This window comes from Polistes fuscatus, unplaced genomic scaffold (genome assembly GCF_010416935.1).
Source record: "Polistes fuscatus isolate 324 unplaced genomic scaffold, CU_Pfus_HIC Scaffold4, whole genome shotgun sequence".
NCBI lineage: Eukaryota > Metazoa > Arthropoda > Insecta > Hymenoptera > Vespidae > Polistes > Polistes fuscatus.
In genome coordinates, this window is record NW_025113118.1 from 4,439,328 (window position 1) to 4,463,517 (window position 24,190).

Here is a 24,190-nt window from a genome sequence, read left to right on the forward strand (position 1 = left end):
TAAAAAAGTTGTTACTGTTTTTTCGATAAAATTCCATTCTATTGAATTAAAATTTTCGAAGAATTTTTTCTTCGAGCAGCAGCAGCAACAGTTTGTTCGGTGGAGCGTTAAAACAAATTAAATATTGTATACTTGTCACATTTCATTTGGTATCAATTTCCACCACTAATTGTACTGATTCTTGCTTATCATAGATGAATTTCTGCATGGTTTTATATTTTTACCTTGAGACTATGGAACGCAAATTGACTAAAGACTAGCGTTAAATTCGAGAAAATGGCAACGAAACAAATTAATGAAAATCTTGTTAGCAACGACAACAATACAGTATGAATTTGACGAATAACTAAGATATCGTATCAATTTGTTCCTTACTATATGAACATTCCAATCATTGTGTTAAGATAATCGGAATATCCGAAGGATCTGCTCCCGGAATTTGCAAAAACCCAATCCGTAATTTCAGAAAGTCGCCCAACCTTAATTTGCGTTCAATGCTATCTTTGACAGCTGCAAACATAAGCGGAAAAATTATTTGCCAATGCAGCTGATAGAATATCGCACGTACTAGCTCGATATGGTGGATATACACATAGAGACCGTACATTCCCGCGTCCGTCCATCCGTTCGTTAGTTCGTTCGTTCGTTCGGTCGTACATATTTTATCGGCTTAACTAAATCGGGTGACAGAGGCCAGGGAATATTTCGTTCGCGAAATCGTAACTTTTGCTCCCAAGCGATAAATATTTATGTCATCTTTTAACGATCGAGCGACATTTATTCTTCATCTTATTTGAACGTATTGAGCAGAAATGTTTTCATTTTCTTTCTGTCTTTCTTTCTTGATTCGTTTATCTTTGCAAATTTTTCCATTGTTATTCATACATTGGTTGATTTAGGAAACAGACGTTTAGTCTCTTCGTAATATTTTTATGAATGTAATAGAATTGATACGCAACACACATATGTATAAATATAACGTTTACATTTATACATAAGTATAGATAAGGCGTTATCAAGAATACGATAATCGCAAACACGAAGCATATTTCGTAGCTTCTTATCTTATTGTGCCAGTTGAAAACAATTCTTTTTCTATAAGTGATTCACACACAAAAACGTTTAGTATTTAAATACTTCTCTATATACGTATATATGTATATCATTTATACTCGCATAAATACTACAAATATTACATAATATTTAACCATAAATAATGTTAAATATTTAACGCATACACGTAAGTCCGTATCTTTTCTATTTTAAAAAAGAAACCCGAAGAATCTTTAGACTTATAAATGAATAATTAAGTATATACACGAGTCAATAAATAAGCAAATACGAAGAAGGGTTGATAAATTTTGAGCCTATGCCGTCAAATAAAAAATAAAAATTAGTTTGAGCGACAATAAGAATTGTTTCTAATGTTAAACTCAAAACTAATCATCCCATCCACGTACATATGGATATGTAAGTAGCATACTTACATATTCGTGCAATACATATAAAAACCTATCCACATACATTGAATAAGAACGTTCGTATCGATCGAGTTGTTTCCTAAGAAAGAGCAAAAAAGATAGAAATACTGTTGTGAGAGATAGCGAGAAAGAGTCACGTTGTCCTCGCGTGTTGATACCGATAATTTTCCCCTCGGGAAAGAACGAAGACTTCAAGGAACAGACTGTGGAAGACTTTAGAAACGACTTCGGGAACCTAACGCGCCATCAAAGGCACAGGGGCTTGGAGGTGACGAAGGGTGGGATGGAGAGGGTGGAGGGAGGAGGTGGTACTATCCTACTCCTTTAGATAAGACTTTTATCACTTACCTTGCGATACGAACGAGTATACAACTTGCCTTCTACAAAGATTTAGAATATTCCAAATGTTCCACGCTACTCTAACTTTTTCCTCTCCTATGTTCAATCAATGTGATTTTTTTCCCCTTTTTTTTTCTTTTTTAATTTTCTTCTCATCTACGTTATATATTTTTTTTCCTTTCATTTCAAAATTGACGCGGATAAATTAATATATATATATATATAAGTTCGATGAATATCAATTCAACGTATTGGATCGACCCAAAAGTTCTTTTGCTTCTCCTTATCAAGTTCTACACGCATCCTGTAATTATACGATTAAGAAAAAACTCTTTGTTTTAAAAAATAACTGATTTTTATACAAATTTACGAACTTTTATTTATATGCTATACTATAGCAAAATATTAACAACAAAATAACAAGTATAGTAATGTAGGTAAACGAAATAAAAATGGAGGGTAATGAGGGTTTAATTAACAAAAAAAAATAGGGAGGATCTGTTGTTTTTGAATTGACAGAATCAGAGATAGAAAGTCAGTGTTTTTGTAGAAAATTGAGCAGTCGTTGGAGTGAAGCGAAGTGGAAGAAAGATGGAAAAAAAGAGAGAGAGAGAGAGAGAGAGAGAGGAGAGGCGCCTTTCTCAAAAGACTCATCGACGGTGATGCTCGTCACGTAAACCCGTAGTTCCGAGGGCGCCCAAGCACGGCCTGGAATACTGGAATACTAGCGGTGAGAGAATGTGCAGCGAATGCTTCGACGTGAATGAGAACGACAATATACATCTCACGTTTCTACTACGCGCTACCGTAATGCGTCTTTATTGTTACGTGTATGTGTGTGCACGTAACCCCTCCGCGTTCAAATGTGTTGGTAGATGTGCGCTCGTAGAAACGCGTGTAAAACGCGAGACTGGCTGCGACGTAAGCTTTTCACGGAAAGCGCAAACAAATGGGAAATTACGTGGATATTTTTTCTTTCTTTTTTTATCATTTTTCTTTTTTTTCTTCTTCTTTTTTTTTCTTCTTTTTTTTTGTTAAATCTTTTCCTTCTTCAAGAGAATTGATTGTCAAGCGTTCATTCTCAAGCACGTAGTAGTACCACCACACAACGTGTGTAACGTATGTGAAATATCATCGGTTATTTTGTAAAATAAAAATATAAGCGTGCGTCTATTTGACTTCCAACCAAAACGTCACGTAATCTTTGGCAATTTAGTACAAACTTAGCTCTCAGGGAGATGTTTGAAAATTCCAAACTATTCGCTCTGGAGCCTTTTCAGCATTTCTTAGCCACTACCAACACACCACCATCCCATCAGCACTGCCGGCGGGTGTAACTCTTGAATATCGAGAACGCACGGGTTCGCGTTACGTGGCTCGCATTTGTAGACTCCAACGCGCGTACAGAATTTGAAATTGCTGTATGTTCAAGAAAGACTTCTTTTTAATTATTCCTATATTTCTATATATTCTTTTTCCTCTTCAGTTAATATAATTACCGTAGGAAAAATATTTTATTTATTTATTTAATTATCCCGTTATTCGATTTAATCGTTCTTCGACACAAAGACATAAAAAAAAATATCTTATGAATTTACGTATGAAGAATATTATTTTATTAAAAAAGACATCTCAAAGATACTCAATGGAAGAAAATTGAGAAAAAATATCTCGAAAGACTATTATTCTTACATCGTATTTTTTTAACGTATCAAATAAAATAAGAAAAAAAAGATTTGCCTCCTGTGAGGTTTGAACTCACGACCCCTGGTTTACGAGACCAGTGCTCTGCCACTGAGCTAAAGAGGCTGACGATATATTTTTGTTAATTCACAATGTAAAGGGATATCATCGAATATTTTTATTATTATAAAGAACATTTTATTATTATTAACAAATAAAGATTATCTATTCCAAAATATAACAAAATAACTATTTAACTTTAAATATTACGCTTGAAAACAATTTTCTATCGACGTCATTTTTAAATACCTTAACCAGTTTATTATACTTGGTGATTAATTGATTGACTGATTGATTGAGCGATCGATCACTGAATGACATAATTATTTTCTAAATTAGGTTAAAACTATAAATAGATTTGTTTTAATTAGAAAAAAATCTCCTTTAAGTTTTTTCTCTTTCTTTGGATGATAGTATTTAAAAATAATTTTGTCATGGCGCAGTCTCTTAGGCTTCCTTCTTAAGAAATAGTACGTGACGTAAAGCAGATGTCAGTCATCGCGCTTCCTGTTTTACTTCGTCGATCACAATGAAAGCCCACTTTTTGGGTTCCTTTGAGAAAAAAAGGGGGAAGGGTCACGCGTGAGCCCTCTCTTTTCTCTATGCGAGTGCGGAAAAGGGACAGATGTTGTCTACCGTCTTCAAGATTTCAGGGGACCCCTTCCTTTCAATTCCAAACTCTGTGCTCTTTGAGACGCAATAAAGGATCCAACGGAACGCATTTACCTCTCTTTCTCTCTTTCCTGGGACTATTGTACGATTAAGCAGATGTTATACTATGAATGCGCAATGTATAACGTAAGACTCGTGAACAAAGGAATCGATTTACCTAGGGTTCCACGTGCATTTTTGCATTTTCCTCCGCATTGCCTCTTTCCATACAAATATTCTATGCGTTACATCAAGAAGACTACTGTAATCTTCTACTGTTCAATTTCAATTTAACATAATCCTATGTCATATTTCATTTGACGGACTCCATTCTTTTGCCAAACGTAACTAGATCAAGTATGCAGAATGTAGATATACATATGTACGTCGTCGTTCAAATAATTACATATCATGCTATTTAAATCTTCTTTTCAATGGATTACTTTTAAGAAATCCCTAATATTATACATACATGCAAAGGTGTACCGTTGTTATCGATTATTAATAAATTTTAATGAATCGAAAACAACGATAATCTTTAAAAATTATATTTCCCGCGTTATTCCTTACATTTTCTTTTAAACGAAAGGAAATAAAAAAGGAATGGAGGAATGCACGTAAGTGTAAGCACGTTCGAGATGTTTCCCGTTGGATAAAAGCGGACTGACTCGGCACCCCAACGTTCCTCGGACTCCCCCGATTGTTTTCTCTCCACATATACACATAGATAGATGGTAGGAAGACGAAGAAGAAGAAGAAGACAAGAGATCTCCGTTCCGTACCCTTGAACCTAGAAAAGAGAGGAACGTTGCGCAGCGTTGCCGTGGTCTCGCGAGAAGACGGCGTCGCGTCGCATCGCGTCGTGCCCCTTCGCGTCCCTTCGCACCGTCGTCTCGATCGGGCATAGTCGGCAGCCCTCGGCGCTTCGCTTCGTTTCGTTTCGTTTCGTTTCGTTTCGTTTCGTTCCCACTTTCTTCGTTTATAACAGAAGGAATTCCTTCATCGTCGCGTTGTTGTTGACTGGCGCGACACCGAGTACCGCTGACATCAGCGTTACGCTGCAGGGACGCGTGCGGGATGTCGTTATGTAAAAAATTAAACAGAAAGAAAACGATCATTTACTATATCTTTGAATAAACAACTTTTTCTCTTTTCTTTTTTTGTCAATTTGGCAGGATCGTAGCTTCGTAACTTCGTATAGGTATTTTTAAAAGAAAAATGATCATTATAAATTATAAAACAAAATAATGTTGAATTTTAATTTGGTATTCGAATAAAGATAAACTTGGATGCAAGAACAATACTACGAGTTCCCTTCGACGCGCGTGACAAATTTCGTCCGATTGACGAAGAGAACGTTGACCTTGGTCAAGCAAGCAGCCATTACGCGAGCGACCATCGGGTACCGCGTGTTTCTTTACAAAACTTACGTTTCCGCCGACGTTACCGCCAACGTTGCCGACGCAGAAAGTGACGTCACGTGCGCGCGAGCGCGGTAGCAGCGGCAGTCGCGTTTACTCGCCGTGTAATATTATGCGAAAAGCGTAGACAACGCGGTACGATTACGACGAAACGTGCACGATTGTGCGATTATTATATCGGTTAACGTGATGACGACGTCCTGCGGTATCGTTTTCAGCTTTGCTCAAGAATCTTTTCTTTTTTATTACTTTTCTTTTTATTGTAATTTCAACGACTTCTATTTTAAAATGTATTATCTGGCCGATGTCAGCGCCACCGACGAATACTTTCCGAACGATACCGATTATAATACACGCGATAAAAGCGTATCTTTTCGTGTAATAATAACCAATACTACTGTGAGATAATATTACAAGCACTTTTATCTATTTACTATTCGTTTCTTTTTATTTGTTTTCTTTTTCTTTTTTCCTTATGGAAGAAAAAAACAAAGATGCAATTAAAAAAATGCATGACAACGACAACAATATTTATCCAACTACTTGGTTTCTAAGCATCTCTCTCTTTCTCTCTCTCTCTCTCTTTTGTTTTCTTAGCTTATTTCTCTTTTTATCTCTCGTTCACACGCTCATGTGCCATTTACGAGGCAAACCGGTTCTATACTTTTTGCGAACTCCGGCTTCGCGAGAATGTTGATTTTTGCGACATATACCGCTGGGAACCTAACCTACATCGTTACTCGAGTGAGTTGGAAATGGTGCTTGGTGTTTCGATGCCCTGCAGACCTTGAATATGTCGAAGGCTTTTTATTATATATCATGCATATGTATGTACATACGTCTATCAACAGCACTGATTAATTTAATGTTTGCTACAAAAAATAAATTAGAATATGTATGCTCGTTCTTTTTCCTTTTCTTTTTTTTGTTTTCTTTAAATAAAGTGTATAAAGAAAAACAAAAGAATAAACAAATTTAAAAGATATATAACACAACACACTTATTTATGTACATATATCAGTACTCGTGATAGGGAACGCAACACGTGCCAATCTCGTGAATGTGTGAGAAAGAGTGGGAGGTGTAAAAGGGGCTGGTTGGTTGAAGGGTGTGAAGAGGGAGGGTAGAAGAGAGGTCGTCGGATAAGAGGAACCAATATGAAATTTAGTCACGACAGAAACATGAGTCGAATCGAACACCGCCGTCGTCGGCAGGACGAGGAGGAGGAGGAGGAGAAATGGAGGGAGGTTGTTGGTTATTTTTTATTCAAGGCGCATATGCATGGCCGAAAATATTTTTACGCTATGTAATGCGTACGGCATACGCATGTGGCCCATTAGCGGTTAGCACGACTATTGTTCTCACTAACCTACAACACTTTAGCTCATTGTCATGCTTTATTCGTGATGCTTTCCCTCCCCCATCCCTCTACTCATCCACCTCGTTCTCCTCGAGAGCGAAGGTGAGAGCTTTTGATAACTCCAAAAATAAACTGACTCAACCTTTAATTTTGTCCTAATGTATTAACTCATTCGCTCAATTCTCTTGAACTTTTAAACAATCGACATATGACATATATAGTTTTGTTCTTATTTATCATCATTTTGAAAATATAATTTAAATTATAACAAATGTTGTAGATTTTTATTTAGGACTGGGTTGAAATCAAAATAAATTGTAATAAAGCAAGTATGTATGTTAAGTACCGAGGATTTGAAGACTGTTGGTGCACACCAGGAACGCGCAAACGATGGTATCCAAGTATACGTGTGGCAGTTATAAACCGGTTCGACAAAACTTTCGAAAATTCCGGAATGACGTAGTAATTCTCTCTCTCTCTCTCTCTCTCTCTCTCTCTCTTTCTTCCTCTTTCTCTTTTTTTTGCATGTTTTATAAATACATACATATGTAGGTACGTACCTATAACCGAACGACGAGACGAACGGTCCTGTTTCTTTCTGAATGGTTTTTTTTATTTATGTAAGAGTTACTACCACTTGAACTCTTTTAGAGTTGGCTATCGACGCTATTATCGAGTTTGATCGATTTTTTTTCTTTTTCGAAAGTTAGATTACCCTGTTCTATATCCAACTATTGTCCATTATTTTTCTTGATTTCTTCTGTTTTTTTGACAAATAATTTAATAATAAAAAATAAGCTTCTCCAAAATAAGCTGTTCTCCATAAGTACGAGGGTGGATTGACGAGTTTGAGCCTTAAAAATAAATAAAACTATTCAACCCACCCACGTATGATTGATTTGTATATATATTGTATATTTTTAATACTAATAGTATATATTTCAATGGTTTATTAATATATTTTTTGTACTTACCTTAATTTATTTTCAAAATAAATGACCACACTCGAAATGCACAAACATAAAATTGCACTATTGCGTTATCGTTTCTTGCTATAATATTATATAGTTAATATCTTTAGAACTATTATTAGCACCTTCGAAGTATTACGTATGAATGGGATACATATGTATAAACGTGCATACGTTATAATAATAATAATAATAAAATTATCATTAAATATATTATTAGCATTTTTCGAGCCATTATTTGCAATTTGCGGAAATGTATCGAAACGAATCGATATGATAAAAGTTTTTTCTTTTCTTTATTAATATATTTATTTGTTATAAATTTTGTGCTACAATCGAATTACGAAATTAAATTGGCACGCATTCAAAAGTGCAACGAACGCTGCCATAATTTTTTACAATATATGTATGGTAAGTGCATAGTAATTGACTTTATACAAATCAATGCTCTTTGCGTAATCTTGTTATCGTTCGTACTATATGTAAATTACTATACAGATTATCTTTCTCGGTAAAAAAAAAGTTGACAAAATTTGGAACAAACATACAACAGCGGCAGCAAAAAAAGAAGAAGAAAAAAGCTTCGAGCAAAAATATTGAAATATTTTTTTCTCTATTACTTACGTTACGTCGTTGTCATCGTCGTCGTCGTCGTCGTCAATCGAATAAACATTTTCATTCTGTGATTCAGACGAATCATTTTTCCGGCTGCTCGTAGTATAAACCTCCTCCATACTGTTAATTTCTTTATGATCCCTCCAATCTTGAATTTCCTTACGTAAAATCGCGATAGGATCTATTTGCTCCTCGTAACTTTCACTGTTCATTGATACAACGTAGTTTTTATTTTCCCTTTCTTTTGGCGTTCTAATTTCTTTGCGCGAAAACATTTTCAAATTTCTTTTTAACATTTCTTTGATTTCTTTTTCTTTTTCTTTTTTCCGGTTATAAAATTGCACTTGTCAAACTTCTTATTCAAACTAGTAAAACGAGAATATAAACTTTAAATAAACTCACTGAAAAACATTCAAACATTCTTGCACTCTTATAATACGGAGCGTTCTAAATGTATTTATTTATTGGTTAGAAAAAGTTTAAAAACGGGAACGATGTTATTTGAAAATAAATAAAAATTAAAAAAAGAAGATCGAACCGACGCAAGTCGTTATACGTTAAGAAAATTTAAAATTGTCACCGATTGGTAATCTCTATCTTACCGACGCAGAAAAGGAAGCAACCGAATTATCGATGACAAACGAAATTAATAAAATATTTTATATTTTTTTTTTTTAGATAAACACTTAGATTAAACCGAATCACATGTTTTATCGTAATTTCAAAAAATATTGTGTATAAACAAAGTCTAATTTATTCAGCAAGCGTAGACATTTCTATAATAAATTTAGAAATCAAGTAATAAACTCATTGGTGGCGCCATCTGTCTTTATAAGAAGTTTTTAATGAAAAACGCGCGTGTTCCTTATTCATTTATTTTACAAAAATATTAACAATTTTATTAAACAAATTATATGATTTAATTAAAATTTCATTGATATAAATAAAAAAGTATAACAAAGGATTTAAATAATTAACCGACACTTTTGTTCTTATTTTTAACGATTGAAACGATTCAAATGGTTGAATAATTGGATTTTAAAAGAGTATTCGTTACCTGTTTGTAATATGCGAATTTAAATAATAAAACTAACAACTTTTTATTTTCACATTCTTTTATATTGATTATATTGATATATTATTTATATCTAATAGTAATCATAATTTGCAGAATTGGTTTTGTTCACTTTAGGAGAATTTCTTCACTTTGTAAACAACTTGGATTAGTTTCTGACACTATTTTAGGAGCAATCGTAGTACAGCACTGCGAATAAGAAAATATTTTTTTCTTTCCCTTTCTTTCTATTATTTTCTTGTTTCTGATTAGTTGATTCCGTAGCATTGTAGAAAGCTATGGTTAGAGACTAATAAAAACTTTCCTATAATAAGGACCACTCTGATTGGCTATTACTTTTGACTTGGTATTGGACAACGATTCTGATTAACTCACCTAGCAATATGGAAGTGGTATCAATATCAAATCAAGACCGCATTTGAATTTGTGTAGTCTTATATGTAAATCTTAACCTCAAATTTACTTATGTGACAGTATTAATCTTTAATTACGAAACATTGGAATAAATTTATTAAACAAAATGGCTATGCAAGTTCCTGCTGAAGTAAAGTTCGATGAAATTCAGACTGTATGTATTTATCAATATAAAATTTTTCTTTTAAATTGATATTCTATTTGTAGGTTATCACAATTATTTTTTTTGTTGATATTTATATATTTCTAGTTTAAAAACTTCATAACGTCTTACAACAAACTATCAGAGATTTGTTTTATCGACTGCATAACCGATTTTACTACGCGTGATGTTAAACCAAAGGAAGAAAAGTGCGCGCTTAACTGTATGGAAAAATATTTGAAAATGAACCAACGAGTCTCCCAGCGATTCCAAGAATTTCAAATAATTGCCAATGAAAATGTATTGGCAGCTGAAAAGAAACTTGGACGAATATAATGTCGTAGAAAAATGTGTGTTTCATGTATAAAGCATATTGATATAAATATTATATAATTGCATTACATGAAAGGTTAAAATATTGTATTCAATTTATTTTTTACCAAATATCATGTCAGTTAAATACAAATTTGATATTTTTAAATATGAGTTAAAATATGAGACACGTTTGTTCTGACGTTATAAAAATAATTAACCTATCGTGGTTGAATCTTTTAAATGATTTTTAATGTAAGGTATGGTGTTTAAATTAAATTTATACAAATCTCATATAATATTCCAAGAATTCATTCCGATCTTATTCCTTTTTTTATTGATACCAAAGAAAAAATGGTACATGTTCATGTGTTATGAATTTTTACAAATTTATATAATGTATGATATACATATAGTATTAACAGATGTTTCACATATACTAATTATCACTCAAAATAATGCGATATGCTATGCTAATAAGAAAAATACAAATTGTTATTTACATTCAGAATCACGAAACTTACTCTATGCATAGTAAATTGATGAACTTATTCATTATTATTTCATATTTTGTACAAATTTTAAAGCTGCATTGGACTATAATAGAAAGATTAAATCTAGAAAAAAATCACAATTTTGGTATTAATTTAACGTTATTATAATACATCAATTCTAAAATACCTACTTAATCTTATTAATAGTAAACAGGTTATCTGTCCATTTAGGTATTAAAAAACAAACTAATGCAAAGCAATGCATATAATTTAACTCGATTTTGAATGTCCAAAATCTTGAAATTTTGGTTTTCCATGTATTTCAATTTCCATATTATTGGAGTCCCAATCAAATTGTGGAAAACTTATTGATTGCAGCGGCATAGTATCTTGCGTTTGTTGGACAATTTGCGTACCAAAACTTGTACTAGAAATATGTTGTTCGTGACATTGCATCATTGAATCGGGATTAGGTGAGTTAGGAGGTGTCTTTCTTAATCTTTTGTAATCAGAGGATCTGTTTAACGACACTTGATCCACGCACACAGCTTGAGTTGTGTGTAATGTTTTATATAATATTGGACAACCTAAATCGCCTTTTAAACTTAAACTGTATAAATTGGCAAGACGACGTAACTTCTCCCTTTCAGCTTGGCGCATGGGATGTAATTTAAGTTCGCTTTGAGATGGATCTTGTAAAAATCTTGATACTTTCTCATTCGCTGACGTAATGATTGAATATCCAGGTTTATTATCAACGTGACGACGACCAGCTCGAATTTCTCTACCAGTAAAGCCTTCGCGAATTCGTTTCACTTTTTGTCTATACCTTTTTCTGCTTTCGTCGGTAGAATGTAATATCATTTGGAATGTCGAATCTGTTCCTATTTTATCTTCACTCATACTGTCTCCATCATCCCACCAATTTGATTCTACTATCCAGTCGGATTGTTCGTCGTCTCCTAAAAGATAGAAAAAGTAAGCAATAATCAAATACATATGTTTAACGAAAAGCAACAAATATTTACCTTCGCGATCCTCGTCATTTGTGATTATACCATTTTCAGAATCGCTAGAAGAAATACTTGAACTTGATATATGCGAGCAATCTACAGTCTCTTCGCCTTGTATTTTCTCCCGAACTTTAGACTTTGATGTTCTGTTTGGTTTTAAAGAACGCATTTCGCAATCGGTAGAACGTTCTCTGCATGATCTTTTACGTTTTCCACACCTAATAGTAGAAATATTTAATACATAACTTGATCAAGTATAATTGTAATACAATTGTCTTGGTGTATATAAATTTTACAGGATCTCTAGATTTTACCATATGGCTTCATATTTATTTTTACAATCGTTCCTAAGAACCCGCTTTTTTCCGCCTAAAGAGGTCGACATAATAGTAACTGTTTGCGACGTAGATGGATTAGAGTCAGAATCGACAGCCATCTTCTTAAATTTCCTCTTACGCCTGGTGTTAGTCCTTGGTATGAAATTTTCATTGACTGAATCGCTCTCTATGTTGCTTATATTATTCAGATTGGAAAACCTTGCAAATCTTTTAGTTTGATTGGTGTCATCGCTGTCTGACTGATATTTAGAAGGTGTTGAATTTTTTAGAATACGGATATCGCAGATGGAAGATGAACTATCATCCGAGTGTTTACTTATATTCAGCGAGGCTGGAAAATAAATGCGATTTTTATCGAGCAACTTTATCTCAAATCTTGAAAAAACTATTAATCAAAGATTACATGCGAATGTAATTCAACTTCTTGTACATTGATATTTATAGAAAGACAATCTTGACAACAATCCACTGTATACCTCGTAGAAGCAAACTGTAATTAATGTTGTCATAGAATTAGATCGATTGGTATTCTGTATCTTCAATTTTTAGTTTTAATAATCAAAATATATGCTCTATCATTTAAAAAATTTTTAATTACTTTCTATTGCTTTATATGTTCTTGCACTTACGGATATTCCCAGTTGAACGAGCTCTTCTTCTTATACCCCATCTACGTCTGACATTAGCACTATTACTGCTTTCTTCAAGAGCAATGGTCAAATCATGCACAAGTGCCTCCATTTTTACTCTTAAGCCTGCTGGTACTGCTTTTAGAACACGCTCCATTTGAAGGATGCGTTTAATTCTAAAAAAAAACAAGCAACTAAGTTATATTACAAATATTTGAAAATTAATTGAATGTTTAGTACAAAATGCAACAGTAAAGTGTGATTATTTTTTAACTTATTTTTGTACCTTTGTATACATACAATTTTTTTTTAAGTTTTATTCAATATAAAATAAAATTTTATATGAACAAATTTGTTTTATCAATCACATTACATATTAAAAAAACAGTTTTTATTTACTAATATCATTTATTAACACTACAAAAAGAAAATGCCAAAAGTCGAATAAAATAATATATGCATATTTTCTTCATCAATAGTAAATACATTCATACGTACATCTAAATACTCAAGAAATACTCGTCATTCAATCAATTCAATCAATATGCAATTTAAATGATTATTATAAACTTTCACGTCTACAAACCTTGTATGTAAGATTTGCAAGTAGTTGGTTGAAATTTAAACTAATATCATCGTAAAATGATAATTTAATTCTCTCGTCGAATGAAATGGGGGAAGAAAAAAAAAGGAAAAAAAAGAAAAGGCAAATGTCGAACCAGTCAATTTTATTCGTCTTATTAGTCTCCTATCTTTTAGCCCACAGTGGTGCACACTTGTAATAGGGAAAATAGGATAATGACCGTATGCTTCTGTGTGTGTGTCGCGTGATTGTATGTATGCAAGTATGTGTGTGGCGCAGTAGTCAAATCAAGTTAATAGACAAATATGTGCAGGTATGTTGGTCGACATTTCGGTTCTTTTTCTATCTCAATATAATTGCTATAAAAATTTGTCATTAATTATTCTTTGATTTTTCAATAACTTTGTTCACAATATGTGACATAATTATCTCATAATTATCGTATACATGTAAGTTACATAACTGTATTATATACATACATGCATACATACATATATAAATATTTTAATAATTTAATTTATAAATAAAACTTTGTAATTAGCCAATAGAACATAAACGAGCCTTCAAAAAGGTGCATTTAATTTTGCGAAATAATGCAGAAATTGCAAATGTAGATAGCAGCCAATAAAGAAGAAGTTACAAAGCTATCCAATTACGTGCACGATATGATAAAAATAAAAATGCAAGAATTTTCATTTAAATAAAACGAAAAAAAAAAGAAAGAAAGAATTCTATAACTAATAAGATTTCTTACGTTGCACGGGTAATAATAAAGAGTTAATCATTATAAAAGAACGCTAAGTATAATTAGAAATGGTAGAAACAAAAAGAGAGTTTTTATTGGATATTGGAAGATGATTGAATGTGACACATAAGAAAGAACGAACATAGGAAGAAACGACGAGTTCTGATTGGTCGTTACGAAGATGACTGGCATTGGAAAAGCACAAAGCAGGGTTGTCATAGAAATTCGACCAAAGTGTTAACAGCTCCTCGGTGCTGTTTCCGGTTTGACATTACACGGACGCTCCGCACCTCCCGAAAGTTTTCGTTTTCTTCTTCGTCTTGGTTTTCGGCCGTAAAAAAATCATTATCATTGATTTAACTTGAGAGTTTTTAAGTTAAGTATTAATACGAATAAAGTGAGAAAGAGTGTTAAGATATAAACAATCTAATTGTTGGAACGTGATGAACGAAAGGAGGTGGAGAAGTCGAGAAGTTGATGAGGGACGGCGGGGCCTAGTGTTCGTGTAAATAGCGCGTAGTGGCAGTGTGTGCGCGCCCGTTCTGCGCATCCTCGGATAGATGAGCGCGGGTTGCGTTATCTAGACGTCTAAAGTTATTTTATTGTTTCTACGTTGAACCTTTTTTGATATACAACGAAAATAATTATCGTTCGAAGGAACCTTGTTAAGGGATAACAAGGCAATATCAAATATCGTATCTTTCTTCCTTTATTGGTCATCCTGCTCTTTTGGATATTTTACTTTCTTGTTCTGCTTGATTGTTCTTTCTCTCTTCCTCCCTTTTTCCTCTGTTTCCTTCTTTCTCTTTCTTTCTCTCTCTCTTTCTTTTTCTCCTTCTATCTCCCTCTCTTCGTCGGCGTTCTTTGCGATAAACGAGGATAGGGCTAAGGACGTGTCGCGTGGTTGGTCCCGCGGGTGGGGGGGACCGCAGAATGGACAGCACCAATGCGAATGGCGGGAACGCTAAAGTGGCGCGCGACGTTTCTAACCTAGACAGTATTACCAGTATGCCGGAATTACAAGAATCCGAAAACAAGACGACTCTCGGCGACGCCGTCGCCGATACTGTTGTTGATACCGCGGTCGATACAGCGACCGATACTGCGATCGATACAGTTGCCGGTACTGTTCCTGGTAACGCCGCTGACACCATCATCGACGTCGACATGGACGGTCAAGAAGTGAACGGTGATTTGAAAGGTTCTATTAAAAAGAACCCTGCTACTACGGTCAAAACTAAATTGCGCAAGTTTAAGGCCAATTCAACGAGTAGCATCGAAAACGACATTAATCTTTCCACTACAAGAGGAGGACGCAAACGTAAGCTTTCTGAACCTGATGACGCTAGTTCCGAAGAATCCATTGGATTTAATGGATTCGATTTACAAGGAGCTGATGAACTGGACACAGGAAGTCATGTTTTAAGAAAGCTTATTGGTAAAAAAACAAAACTCTTTATTTATTTTATTATTACAATATTTAATATTTAGGAATTATCTTTTTTACTTCAGTCCTAACTTTGGACAAATGATTATAATAATCAATCATTAATACTTAAAAGTATTTTTACAATTGGATCTTTTATCTTGATCTTATCATCTCAGTCTTTTTCTTATTATATATTTATGTTTTCTCTTTGACCATAGCTGAAGCAGAAATTGCAGAGGCTCAACTTGCAAAACGCTGTAGGTATATGATACCAATAAAGAATTATGATGGTAGGAAAGACGATGATCAAGACTCGGATGATAATAAAATGCGCATATATGAAATGGATCCATTATTTGATATCGACAAGATAAAAAAAGAAAGAGAATCTGATTCAGATTCTATCGGTCTAGCTAATAGTATAGAATTAGACATGGAACAGCAAAGAGCTGAAGAATCTTCCACTAAGTCTGTCAACTCGTCGTCTAGTACAAGTAGTCCTTCAGGAATGTCACTAAAATCTAAAGGGGGTCGGATGTCGCGCTGCGCCAGTCCTGGGAGTGCTATGAAACAAAAATTGGCAATAGATATGTCTAATCCCGCTTTCAAGGAACCATTCAAGTACGGTTGGAAACGTGAACTGGTGTACAGAGCAAGTAATGATTCTAGCCTTAAGCGAATGGCAGATATTTATTATTATACGCCAAAGGGGAAAAAAGTAAGAAGTTTTAGAGAAGTAGCAGAATTCCGTAAGTTAATTTTCTTTTCATTAAATCGATACATATCTTTTTTTTTTTTGTGTACCATAAATTAATGATGCACTTTGTGATTTACAATTTTTTCACTAATTCTTTTTTTTTGTTTTTTGTTTCTTTATTTTTTTTTTTTATTGTAGTACATTCAAGAGAATTAACAATTGATAATTTTACATTCTTCAAAGAACCTATTGGCTTAGATGATCCCGAAAAAGAAATTATTCGAGACGCGAAAAGGATAAGGGTAAATATTATTTTTCTTTTAATGTATTTGATTTCAAATTTAAACTGTTCATTAATTATATCTTGAGTCAAACTATATATAAGGATGGGGGCTGGGGGAACATTATAGGGTTCAATAGGACTTTCACCTACGTCGTCAAGGAGATCTTTCAGCACTAAGAAAGCCATGTCTTCGCGGAAACCTGTTGAAGAACAAGTTTCTGCATCACCACCGGCATCAACTGCTCCACAAATGACAGCATCAGCGACGCCTGTGAAAACTTCTGCTCGATCACCGAAAACATCTAGCAGTTTCAAAGTTAAAATGCCTGCAAAGAAAACTCCTCAAATAAGTATGTATCCACTTATATAAGATATTTAAATGTTTCTTAGCTTTTTCTTGTATTATGAATATATTAGTTTATACATGTTTATAAATTTTACCACTTATATATCGTATCATAAACATATTCTAATAATTGTTCTTTTTGAACAATGCTTAGCAGAAATAAAACCATCGTCAGAGGAAAAAGAAATGTTACCGCCGCAACGAAATGCGACTAGTACAAGAAGAAGTCAACAGGCAGCTGAGAAAGCAACACCTGCTAAAAGCAAAAGATTGTCTACGTAAGTACTTACATTTGTCTCTTCTTTTTTTCTGGAACGAGATGTATATATTTAAACAACAAGTATGTTCGTCGTTTTGTATGTCTGATGTAAATAAGCGAAATTTACATCGCTTTTAACTATCCTACACAGGATTTTATAAAGAACAAAATTTCAGGAAAATCTCGTGATGCAGTTTTAATGATTGCTATGTGTTATAGAAGAAAGCGCTTGGTTCTTATTTTCGGTTCAATTTCCTATGAAATTGTGCGAATTTAGGTTTAATAGAAAATATGGTTGAATATTTTTCTTCGCTTTTTCTAAAGACTTATTACAGCTATAACAATTTAGTCAATTAACATCTTACTAGGCGATCGTGGATATATATAAGGCAGGACATATGTTTTAGAAGCAGTTAACTTCTATAATTTTCATAACACTACATATTTACCTAATTCTTTCTATTATCCCATAAATCCTTATTACCTATTTTAAACTCTCCTTTCTATTTTCCTCCTATCAACGCACATCTTACAGGCCCAAAGTTCAAGAACCATGCAGTATAAGATGTTCAACAAGTATGGGACTGATTCCCAGTTTACAGTGTCGCGTATGCCTTTGCTTATATCATCCTGAGTGCGTAGATGGCTTGGAATTTTCAGGAAGTGATGATTATATTTGCAAGGTAGGTATTTATTAACTATATTCTATTCTGTATTAATATAGCAATTAAATAATACATGATCAATGTAATACATATATATATATATGCATTTTGGAAAAATGTATAATTGTTTCTAAATGCAATGAATGATTTCTTTTTCATTTATATATTTTCTTCATTTTAATTAGCTTTAACTCTATTTGTGTTGTAGAATTGTCAACAAGATTCTACAGAAAGTCATCAACATCAATCAATGAATCCGTCTTTAACGCCACCTCCACTAATTCCGATAAGCTTGTTAGGCACACAAAATGCAAAACAAAAGTCGCAAACAGGTTTAATTCCACCTAAATTACAAAGAATTCCAAAGTCAGAGAACACAGATATACAATCGCACAGTACTAACAAATTTTCAAAAACAGCTACCTCAACAAGTTCGTCTTCGTCGTCGGATAAAAAGGAGGATAGTTGGTTTCCACAATCAGAGAATGAATTTTTGTCAAGTCACGATGGAGGAGTATTACCAAAACCGCAAAACATTGCTTTGATGGGAGGGAAAAAATATATAGTTGTACCAAAGAATAACTCTATGGCGGTTCAACCCGCTATTACGATAAAACCTGATAAAATTGGGGACAAACCGCCAATGCTGCAAGAAAGTTCTTTAATTGATGTATCCAATACAATGGAAAATTCGACTATTACAAATTTAGGTATTTCATCTTCCAAAAAAATGTCTGGTGCCTCCAATGATATGACTGAAAATATCTATGATAGAGAATTCTCGAAAGACGTTTCTGTATCGTGCGGATCTTCCGACGACACGAATGAAACGTCGGATAGTAATGTAAATAAAAATATTTTGAATGTATCTCTGTCAGAAAATCTAACTTCAAATGCAAAAGCATATTCGTCTATGGAAACAAGAAGAAAGAATACTAGGTCACCGTATAGAAAGACAATGTCTTCGACAACACGAAATAATAGAAATAATATATTGAATCTGGACAGTGAAGTAACTAGAACAAATACAAAACAAATAGCAATTAATAGAAATGTAGTAAGGATGGGTAATAGGTAAGTGTTTTTTAAAAACATATGAGCATAGGCATTCTTATTTTACTTTATTCTGTCAAGCTTGTTCTACGAATAAGTTTTAATTTAAGGCAACTCTCTTTTGAGGTTTTGGCAGTTGCTTTGTACATATTGTATTTACAAGATCAGTATGCTATGCCTTTACAAAACAATAATAAGAACATAATGGCATCAGTAGCCTCTTTCTCTCTCTTTCTTTTTTTTCTCTCTCTCTCTCTTTCTCAACAATTTAATTAAATATTATATGTATAGTTGCTTTTATTAAGAAAGCTTTAACGTGCATCGAAATAATGAATAATAAAGCAGCGAGAGAAGAAACTAGTCTTAATGTAATTATGTTTTAAAGAATAATTATAAAAAGTAGATTATTATCTATATGCATACTATATTATACAAATACATTTGAAAGCTACTTGTTTTTAATTGTAAATGCAATATATACTGGTGTCTATTATATTTGCAAATATAAAACTTATATATATATATATAAAAAAATGAATTTGATTTTATCTTATGATCGAAGCACACTGCCTTAGCTTCTTAGAAATGCAGCCAAAATCTTGACTAATATTCAACAAAAAAAAACAAAAAAAAGAAAAAAGAAACAATGATTATGTACTCTGATCATTGTGGGTTCTCTGTAATTGTAGTATTAAAGTAAAGATCTAAACTTGGTAAATATCCAAGCAATGTTAAAAATATAATTTGTCATTGCGTCGATAATAAAATTCATTCCATTTGTTCGAAAGAAATCATTTTGAATACACTGTAAAAGTATAATTCTTTATATTAATACTACAATTATGGATTCAGCTATTGATAAGTGCTTCATTAAAAAAAATCTAATTCATTTTTACTTTTTATATTTACAGATATAATGACATGTGCGAGCAGAAAATCAAAAAAAAAATCTTAGTGCGTTTTCCCAACAAAATCGTCCTATATGTCCTTATCCTCTATCCTGTATATTTCATATTTTTCTTTTCTTTAACTATTTTAATTTATTATATTATCATCATCATTTTAAGATACTGCCATATAATATATAATTAGATTCATCGTCTATATTTCTCTAATATCTTTTTTTTTCCAATGTTTATATATTTAACGCATAAAATGTCACTTATATTATATTTGAAACGAATATGTACAAATTGGCAACTGCTTATATTATTTATGAAAAAGAAAAAAAAATTAAATAAATAATGTGAGATCAAGCAACCCAAATAAAATAGGTATTTGTGAGAAAGTTGACCGGAGGACTCTGGATTGGATAGCTCAAAGGTTAGAGCAGTCACCTGGAAAATGGAAGACCCGGATTTGAGTACTGGTCCAGTCAGTTCAACGGTCCAAATTTTTTCACGAATCCTATAATAAATAAATATAAAATATTAGAATATATCAATAACAAAAGGTATTTGCCATATTTGTTATTTCTTTAATCCGTGTATAGTATATATTTATATGAACATATATACATATATAGTTTAGCGAAAGATAAAGTAGCTATATAATAATGTATTCAGATTATATATATATAATGAAAAACGATATCGACGAACATATATTTTAATTAACGGAATAATTACCTTGTTGCTTTCAGAAGACAAAACAAAAACAAACAAGAGTCAAACATACAGCAACACTTCATGGACAATGTATGCGCGGGTTATCATGCATTGCTACGAACTTTTCAATATCTAAAAGTGCAAGAATTGTTGCGCGCTTCTCGTGTTTGTAAAATGTGGCGAGATTTGGCTGCACATCCTTCCTTATGGAAAACTGTAAGAATGAAGAACAGCCAAGTGACGGATTGGGATGGTTTAGCAGATACATTACAGAGACATGGTACACAACATTTGGATCTCAGGAAAATGCTTGTAGCAGGAGATTCTGATGGTATTTGGAGAAAGTTTTTATATGTAATACCCAGAGTTACCAGCCTGGTTAAGTTGGAGCTATGTAGATGTCCTGTTATGGTAGTAGAAGAAGTTATCAGAACTTGTCCACAATTACAAGTATTGAGCGCAATGTCAATCAAATGTGATACTTTGAATCTAAAATTTATTGGTAATATTAAACAATGCCAAGAATTGAGATTCAAAGCAATAAGTGGAATGTCTTTGCCGGAAGATCTTACATCGTTAAAGGAATTAACACACTTGACACATTTGGTAAGTTATCTTCCAATAAAATAATATATTACGATGCCATGAATGTATAATTACCCATTTCTTTACTCAATTGTTACTATACTTATAGAGTTTAACATCAGTTAAAGAGCTTGGAAAAAAGAAAATTGAAACAGTACAGTTACTGGTAAAATTAGAAACATTGGAATTGGGAGAGTGCTCCGATTTTCCAGACAAATTTGGAACATCTGTTTTAATGAAATTGCAAAAATTAGAACGTCTCCGGCTTGAAAAGGGCCAAGGATCCTGTTGTACATTTGACATCTTAGAAGGTGTTTCTAAATTGCCAAATTTAAACCAAATGGAACTAGTTAATTTTGACGTAAAAAATGGTTTCGATAAGTGTCTTGCCAGATGTAGAAACATCAAGAGGTTATTGATTATACCTACTTACATATCACAATCGGCTACTTCTAATAACATGGTACTCGGCGGTGTTACCGAATTGTCACATAATTTAACACATTTCGTTTGGGGCGTTACGCTTGAATTGCTAAGAGTTACTGAATTATTTGTCGATCAGTGCAATTTGATGAACAAACAGGTTATTGGTGATTCTATACCAGTTTTGAAACCAGTACCCTGTTTGAGATTAATCGAAGATGTCGAGGATGAAAATGATAATCAAAGAGGTATATTTAATTGCTTTAACAATTACGAAGCTTAGTTTCATATCGTTTATGCTACCGAGATTGAATTGATTGAATTATTTGACAAATACAAATAAGTCTTAATTCAAATAAAATAAAACCTTCTTTCATTTTATTTTTACAGGTGAAGATAGGCAATTAAATATGGCGAGTCCGCAGGTTGATATTTTACCGTTACCGCAACTTCAAAAACTTCTTTTAACTGCATTACCTAAGACACGTGTTAAAATATTGAAAATTCCTTTCCATGCCACATGGCGACAGAGCATTTCTGATACAACCTCTCAATAAACAAAAAATAAAAGATATATATATATATATAAAGTATGTATCAAAGAAAAATTTAAATGTAAAAGAAAACACAAATTAATTATTCGACACGTGTACGTGTTTCAAAGTTTTGTAAATTTGACTTTATAGTGTTTGCACAATCAATTACAATGTTTATAACTTGGATGAGAAATAATTTATATATTTATGTACTGTGAGTTTTATAGCCTTCAACAATTCTCTCTCTCTTTCTCTCTCTCTTTCTATCTTTCTATCTATCTATCTCTATCTCTTTTGCAACGTTTTGGTACATTGTACAGCTAGTTATCAATGGTACAGTGCCACAGGTAAAGATTTTGTGATAAATAAATACAAGATCGCACTACGTATCACGTAAATTTTATCTAATTGAATAGAAATTTTATGTGATGGTGGTACTCTAGTTATAAATTTTCCCAATTTAATTACAAAATTCTACATTTTATAGTTTACAGTTATATATTGCACTTTTTATCCGTACAAAAATGTTTAAGTAATATAACAACTTACCGAAGGTGCTGTGATATGTACCTATCTACGTTGATGTCATCCAAGTTAATTTGCATAAAGCTCTGAATAAATATTTAATCAATTACGATTACAGAAAACTAACACTCGGAGCCCAAAGAATGATCAAATTACAAACAAATTTCATTTAAAATTGTGCCGAGTGGAAAGTAATTTCTTTTGTTTTTACAAATGTTGCAAAACTATATATAATAAAATATGATAGCTTCTGTTAAAGAAAGAAAAAAAAATTCTTTCAAAATATATAAATATAATGTTGATTTTTTACTTCGGGTAGAAGGACAAATCTAATCATTATGGTTAATTTATAAGACTATTTAGTAATTAAATTGTATAAAATAACGATATATAATAATATTATTACTATTATTAATTATTATTATTAGTTATTATTATTATTACCATAACTATATCTGTATCATTAATAATTAAGATACGAGATTTCCGCTGCAAAGAGTCTACGAATGAAATTAACAAATAATGCTGCAGGTGTGTAATATAATTATAATTTTGTTGCACTGTGCATAAGCAATATAAATAACATAAAGGAAGCTTATCGCGGTTGATCTGTACTCTAGTACAAATTACGTAGTTATAAGTTTCATCCATTGGATATCTAAATATGTTTACGAATCGTGGGTTTTGAATCCACTTTTATTATTTCTCTGTTTGTTTGTTCGTTCATACGTTTCTTTTTTTATTACGATAAAAAAGAAATAAGCAATAAGTAATATAAATTTGTAAAATCAAGTACTTAGTACTAAGCGACTCGAGAATATATATATCGTGTTGCTTGTTTTCTGCAAAGAATACTGCATATATCCATTTTGAAATTGTGTTCTTTTGTTTTTTAAAAAGATGAATTAAAATAAATTAGAATGCATAAGGTTTGCGGTTGAATGTTATTATCGGTTATTATATTAATACAGATAGATGATTGTTGTTTTAGTCGTTGCTGGTTCTTTTTTTATTTTCCCTTATTTTCATTGCAACGAATTTGTTCTGCTTTGCAGCGCGAAAAATCAAATTTATTAACTGTTTTACGATAACAGTTAATTAATTATATAAGAATCTTAACGATTGAGTAACATTAAGGGGGCTCTTTAAATGTGCTCCCTTTGTATGAAAGATTTTGCGAACTGATATATATGTGTAAGAAAAAGTAATAATAGACTCCAAGATTTAAGCAAAACAAAATTATAGATATTACATGTAACAAGATTAATATTCTATATTCTTCTATTACATTTATTCAAAATCATTTGATTGCTATTTTTACTTATTCATGTTTTTTTTCTTTCTTTCATTTTAATAATGTAAATAAAATATATACAATTGTTTAATATATTACATATGTTAATAGATTTTATTTTAAACAAAAAACACATCATGTGTGTGTGATCCCGATAATATA

The 24,190-nt window shown here is 32.4% G+C and overlaps 3 protein-coding genes, 2 long non-coding RNA genes and 1 other non-coding gene across 15 annotated transcripts; 2 read left to right on the forward strand and 4 right to left on the reverse strand.

Moving 5' to 3' along the window:
* Positions 1-3,557: 3,557 nt before the first annotated feature.
* Positions 3,558-3,629, reverse strand: Trnat-cgu. The gene has a single exon. It is a non-coding gene; the product is annotated as a tRNA-Thr (tRNA).
* A 172-nt stretch (positions 3,630-3,801) lies between these two features.
* LOC122520624 lies at positions 3,802-6,402 on the reverse strand. Of its 3 annotated transcripts, none has more exons than XR_006304572.1 (3): positions 5,645-6,402; positions 4,785-5,272; positions 3,802-4,562 (listed from the first exon to the last, which is right to left on the reverse strand). It is a non-coding gene; the product is annotated as an uncharacterized LOC122520624 (long non-coding RNA). The 3 variants fall into 3 exon arrangements; XR_006304570.1 differs by having other exon boundaries at positions 3,802-4,312; positions 4,393-4,562; positions 4,785-6,402; XR_006304571.1 differs by having other exon boundaries at positions 4,785-6,402.
* A 3,502-nt stretch (positions 6,403-9,904) lies between these two features.
* Positions 9,905-10,628, forward strand: LOC122520623 (mitochondrial import inner membrane translocase subunit Tim9-like). Its single transcript, XM_043640772.1, has 2 exons — positions 9,905-10,224; positions 10,321-10,628. Exons 1-2 carry the CDS (start codon positions 10,177-10,179, stop codon positions 10,546-10,548), a joined length of 276 nt encoding a protein of 91 aa, XP_043496707.1. The 5' UTR covers positions 9,905-10,176; the 3' UTR covers positions 10,549-10,628.
* Positions 10,629-10,820: 192 nt separating this feature from the next.
* On the reverse strand, positions 10,821-13,898 carry LOC122520618 (G patch domain-containing protein 2). 4 transcript variants are annotated; one of them, XM_043640760.1, is made up of 6 exons: positions 13,585-13,898; positions 12,999-13,174; positions 12,800-12,859; positions 12,346-12,700; positions 12,047-12,249; positions 10,821-11,980 (listed from the first exon to the last, which is right to left on the reverse strand). In XM_043640760.1, the coding sequence occupies exons 2-6, from the start codon at positions 13,153-13,155 to the stop codon at positions 11,289-11,291; spliced, it is 1,467 nt and encodes a 488-aa protein (XP_043496695.1). In that variant the 5' UTR covers positions 13,156-13,174; positions 13,585-13,898; the 3' UTR covers positions 10,821-11,288. The 4 variants fall into 4 exon arrangements, with proteins under 4 accessions (XP_043496695.1, XP_043496696.1, XP_043496697.1 ...); XM_043640761.1 differs by having other exon boundaries at positions 13,497-13,588; XM_043640762.1 differs by lacking the exon at positions 12,800-12,859 and having other exon boundaries at positions 13,585-13,896.
* Positions 13,799-22,427, forward strand: LOC122520613 (nucleolar protein dao-5). 5 transcript variants are annotated; one of them, XM_043640747.1, is made up of 11 exons: positions 13,799-13,894; positions 14,123-15,764; positions 15,974-16,504; positions 16,651-16,754; positions 16,863-17,085; positions 17,236-17,359; positions 17,876-18,023; positions 18,214-19,079; positions 20,701-21,271; positions 21,360-21,921; positions 22,064-22,427. In XM_043640747.1, exons 2-11 carry the CDS (start codon positions 15,260-15,262, stop codon positions 22,228-22,230), a joined length of 3,801 nt encoding a protein of 1,266 aa, XP_043496682.1. In that variant the 5' UTR covers positions 13,799-13,894; positions 14,123-15,259; the 3' UTR covers positions 22,231-22,427. The 5 variants fall into 5 exon arrangements, with proteins under 5 accessions (XP_043496682.1, XP_043496683.1, XP_043496686.1 ...); XM_043640748.1 differs by having other exon boundaries at positions 14,130-15,764; XM_043640751.1 differs by lacking the exon at positions 13,799-13,894 and having other exon boundaries at positions 14,093-15,764; positions 18,214-18,337; positions 18,425-19,079.
* On the reverse strand, positions 20,193-20,778 carry LOC122520626. The gene is made up of 2 exons (XR_006304574.1): positions 20,687-20,778; positions 20,193-20,465 (listed from the first exon to the last, which is right to left on the reverse strand). It is a non-coding gene; the product is annotated as an uncharacterized LOC122520626 (long non-coding RNA).
* Positions 22,428-24,190: the final 1,763 nt, after the last annotated feature.

Bases quoted from the DNA above. Each gene is read 5' to 3' on its own strand.
- LOC122520623 (XM_043640772.1), top strand. From the start codon at position 10,177: ATGGCTATGCAAGTTCCTGCTGAAGTAAAGTTCGATGAAATTCAGACT. The intron at 10,225-10,320 runs GTATGTATTTAT...ATATATTTCTAG, and splicing joins AGTTCGATGAAATTCAGACT to TTTAAAAACTTCATAACGTC.
- LOC122520618 (XM_043640760.1), bottom strand. From the start codon at position 13,155: ATGGAGCGTGTTCTAAAAGCAGTACCAGCAGGCTTAAGAGTAAAAATG. The intron at 12,860-12,998 runs GTAAGTGCAAGA...CATTAATTACAG, and splicing joins TCGTTCAACTGGGAATATCC to TTTGCTTCTACGAGGTATAC. The intron at 12,250-12,345 runs GTAAAATCTAGA...TTCTACTATTAG, and splicing joins AATAAATATGAAGCCATATG to GTGTGGAAAACGTAAAAGAT.
- LOC122520613 (XM_043640747.1), top strand. From the start codon at position 15,260: ATGGACAGCACCAATGCGAATGGCGGGAACGCTAAAGTGGCGCGCGAC. The intron at 15,765-15,973 runs GTAAAAAAACAA...CTTTGACCATAG, and splicing joins TGTTTTAAGAAAGCTTATTG to CTGAAGCAGAAATTGCAGAG. The intron at 16,505-16,650 runs GTAAGTTAATTT...TTTTTATTGTAG, and splicing joins TAGAGAAGTAGCAGAATTCC to TACATTCAAGAGAATTAACA.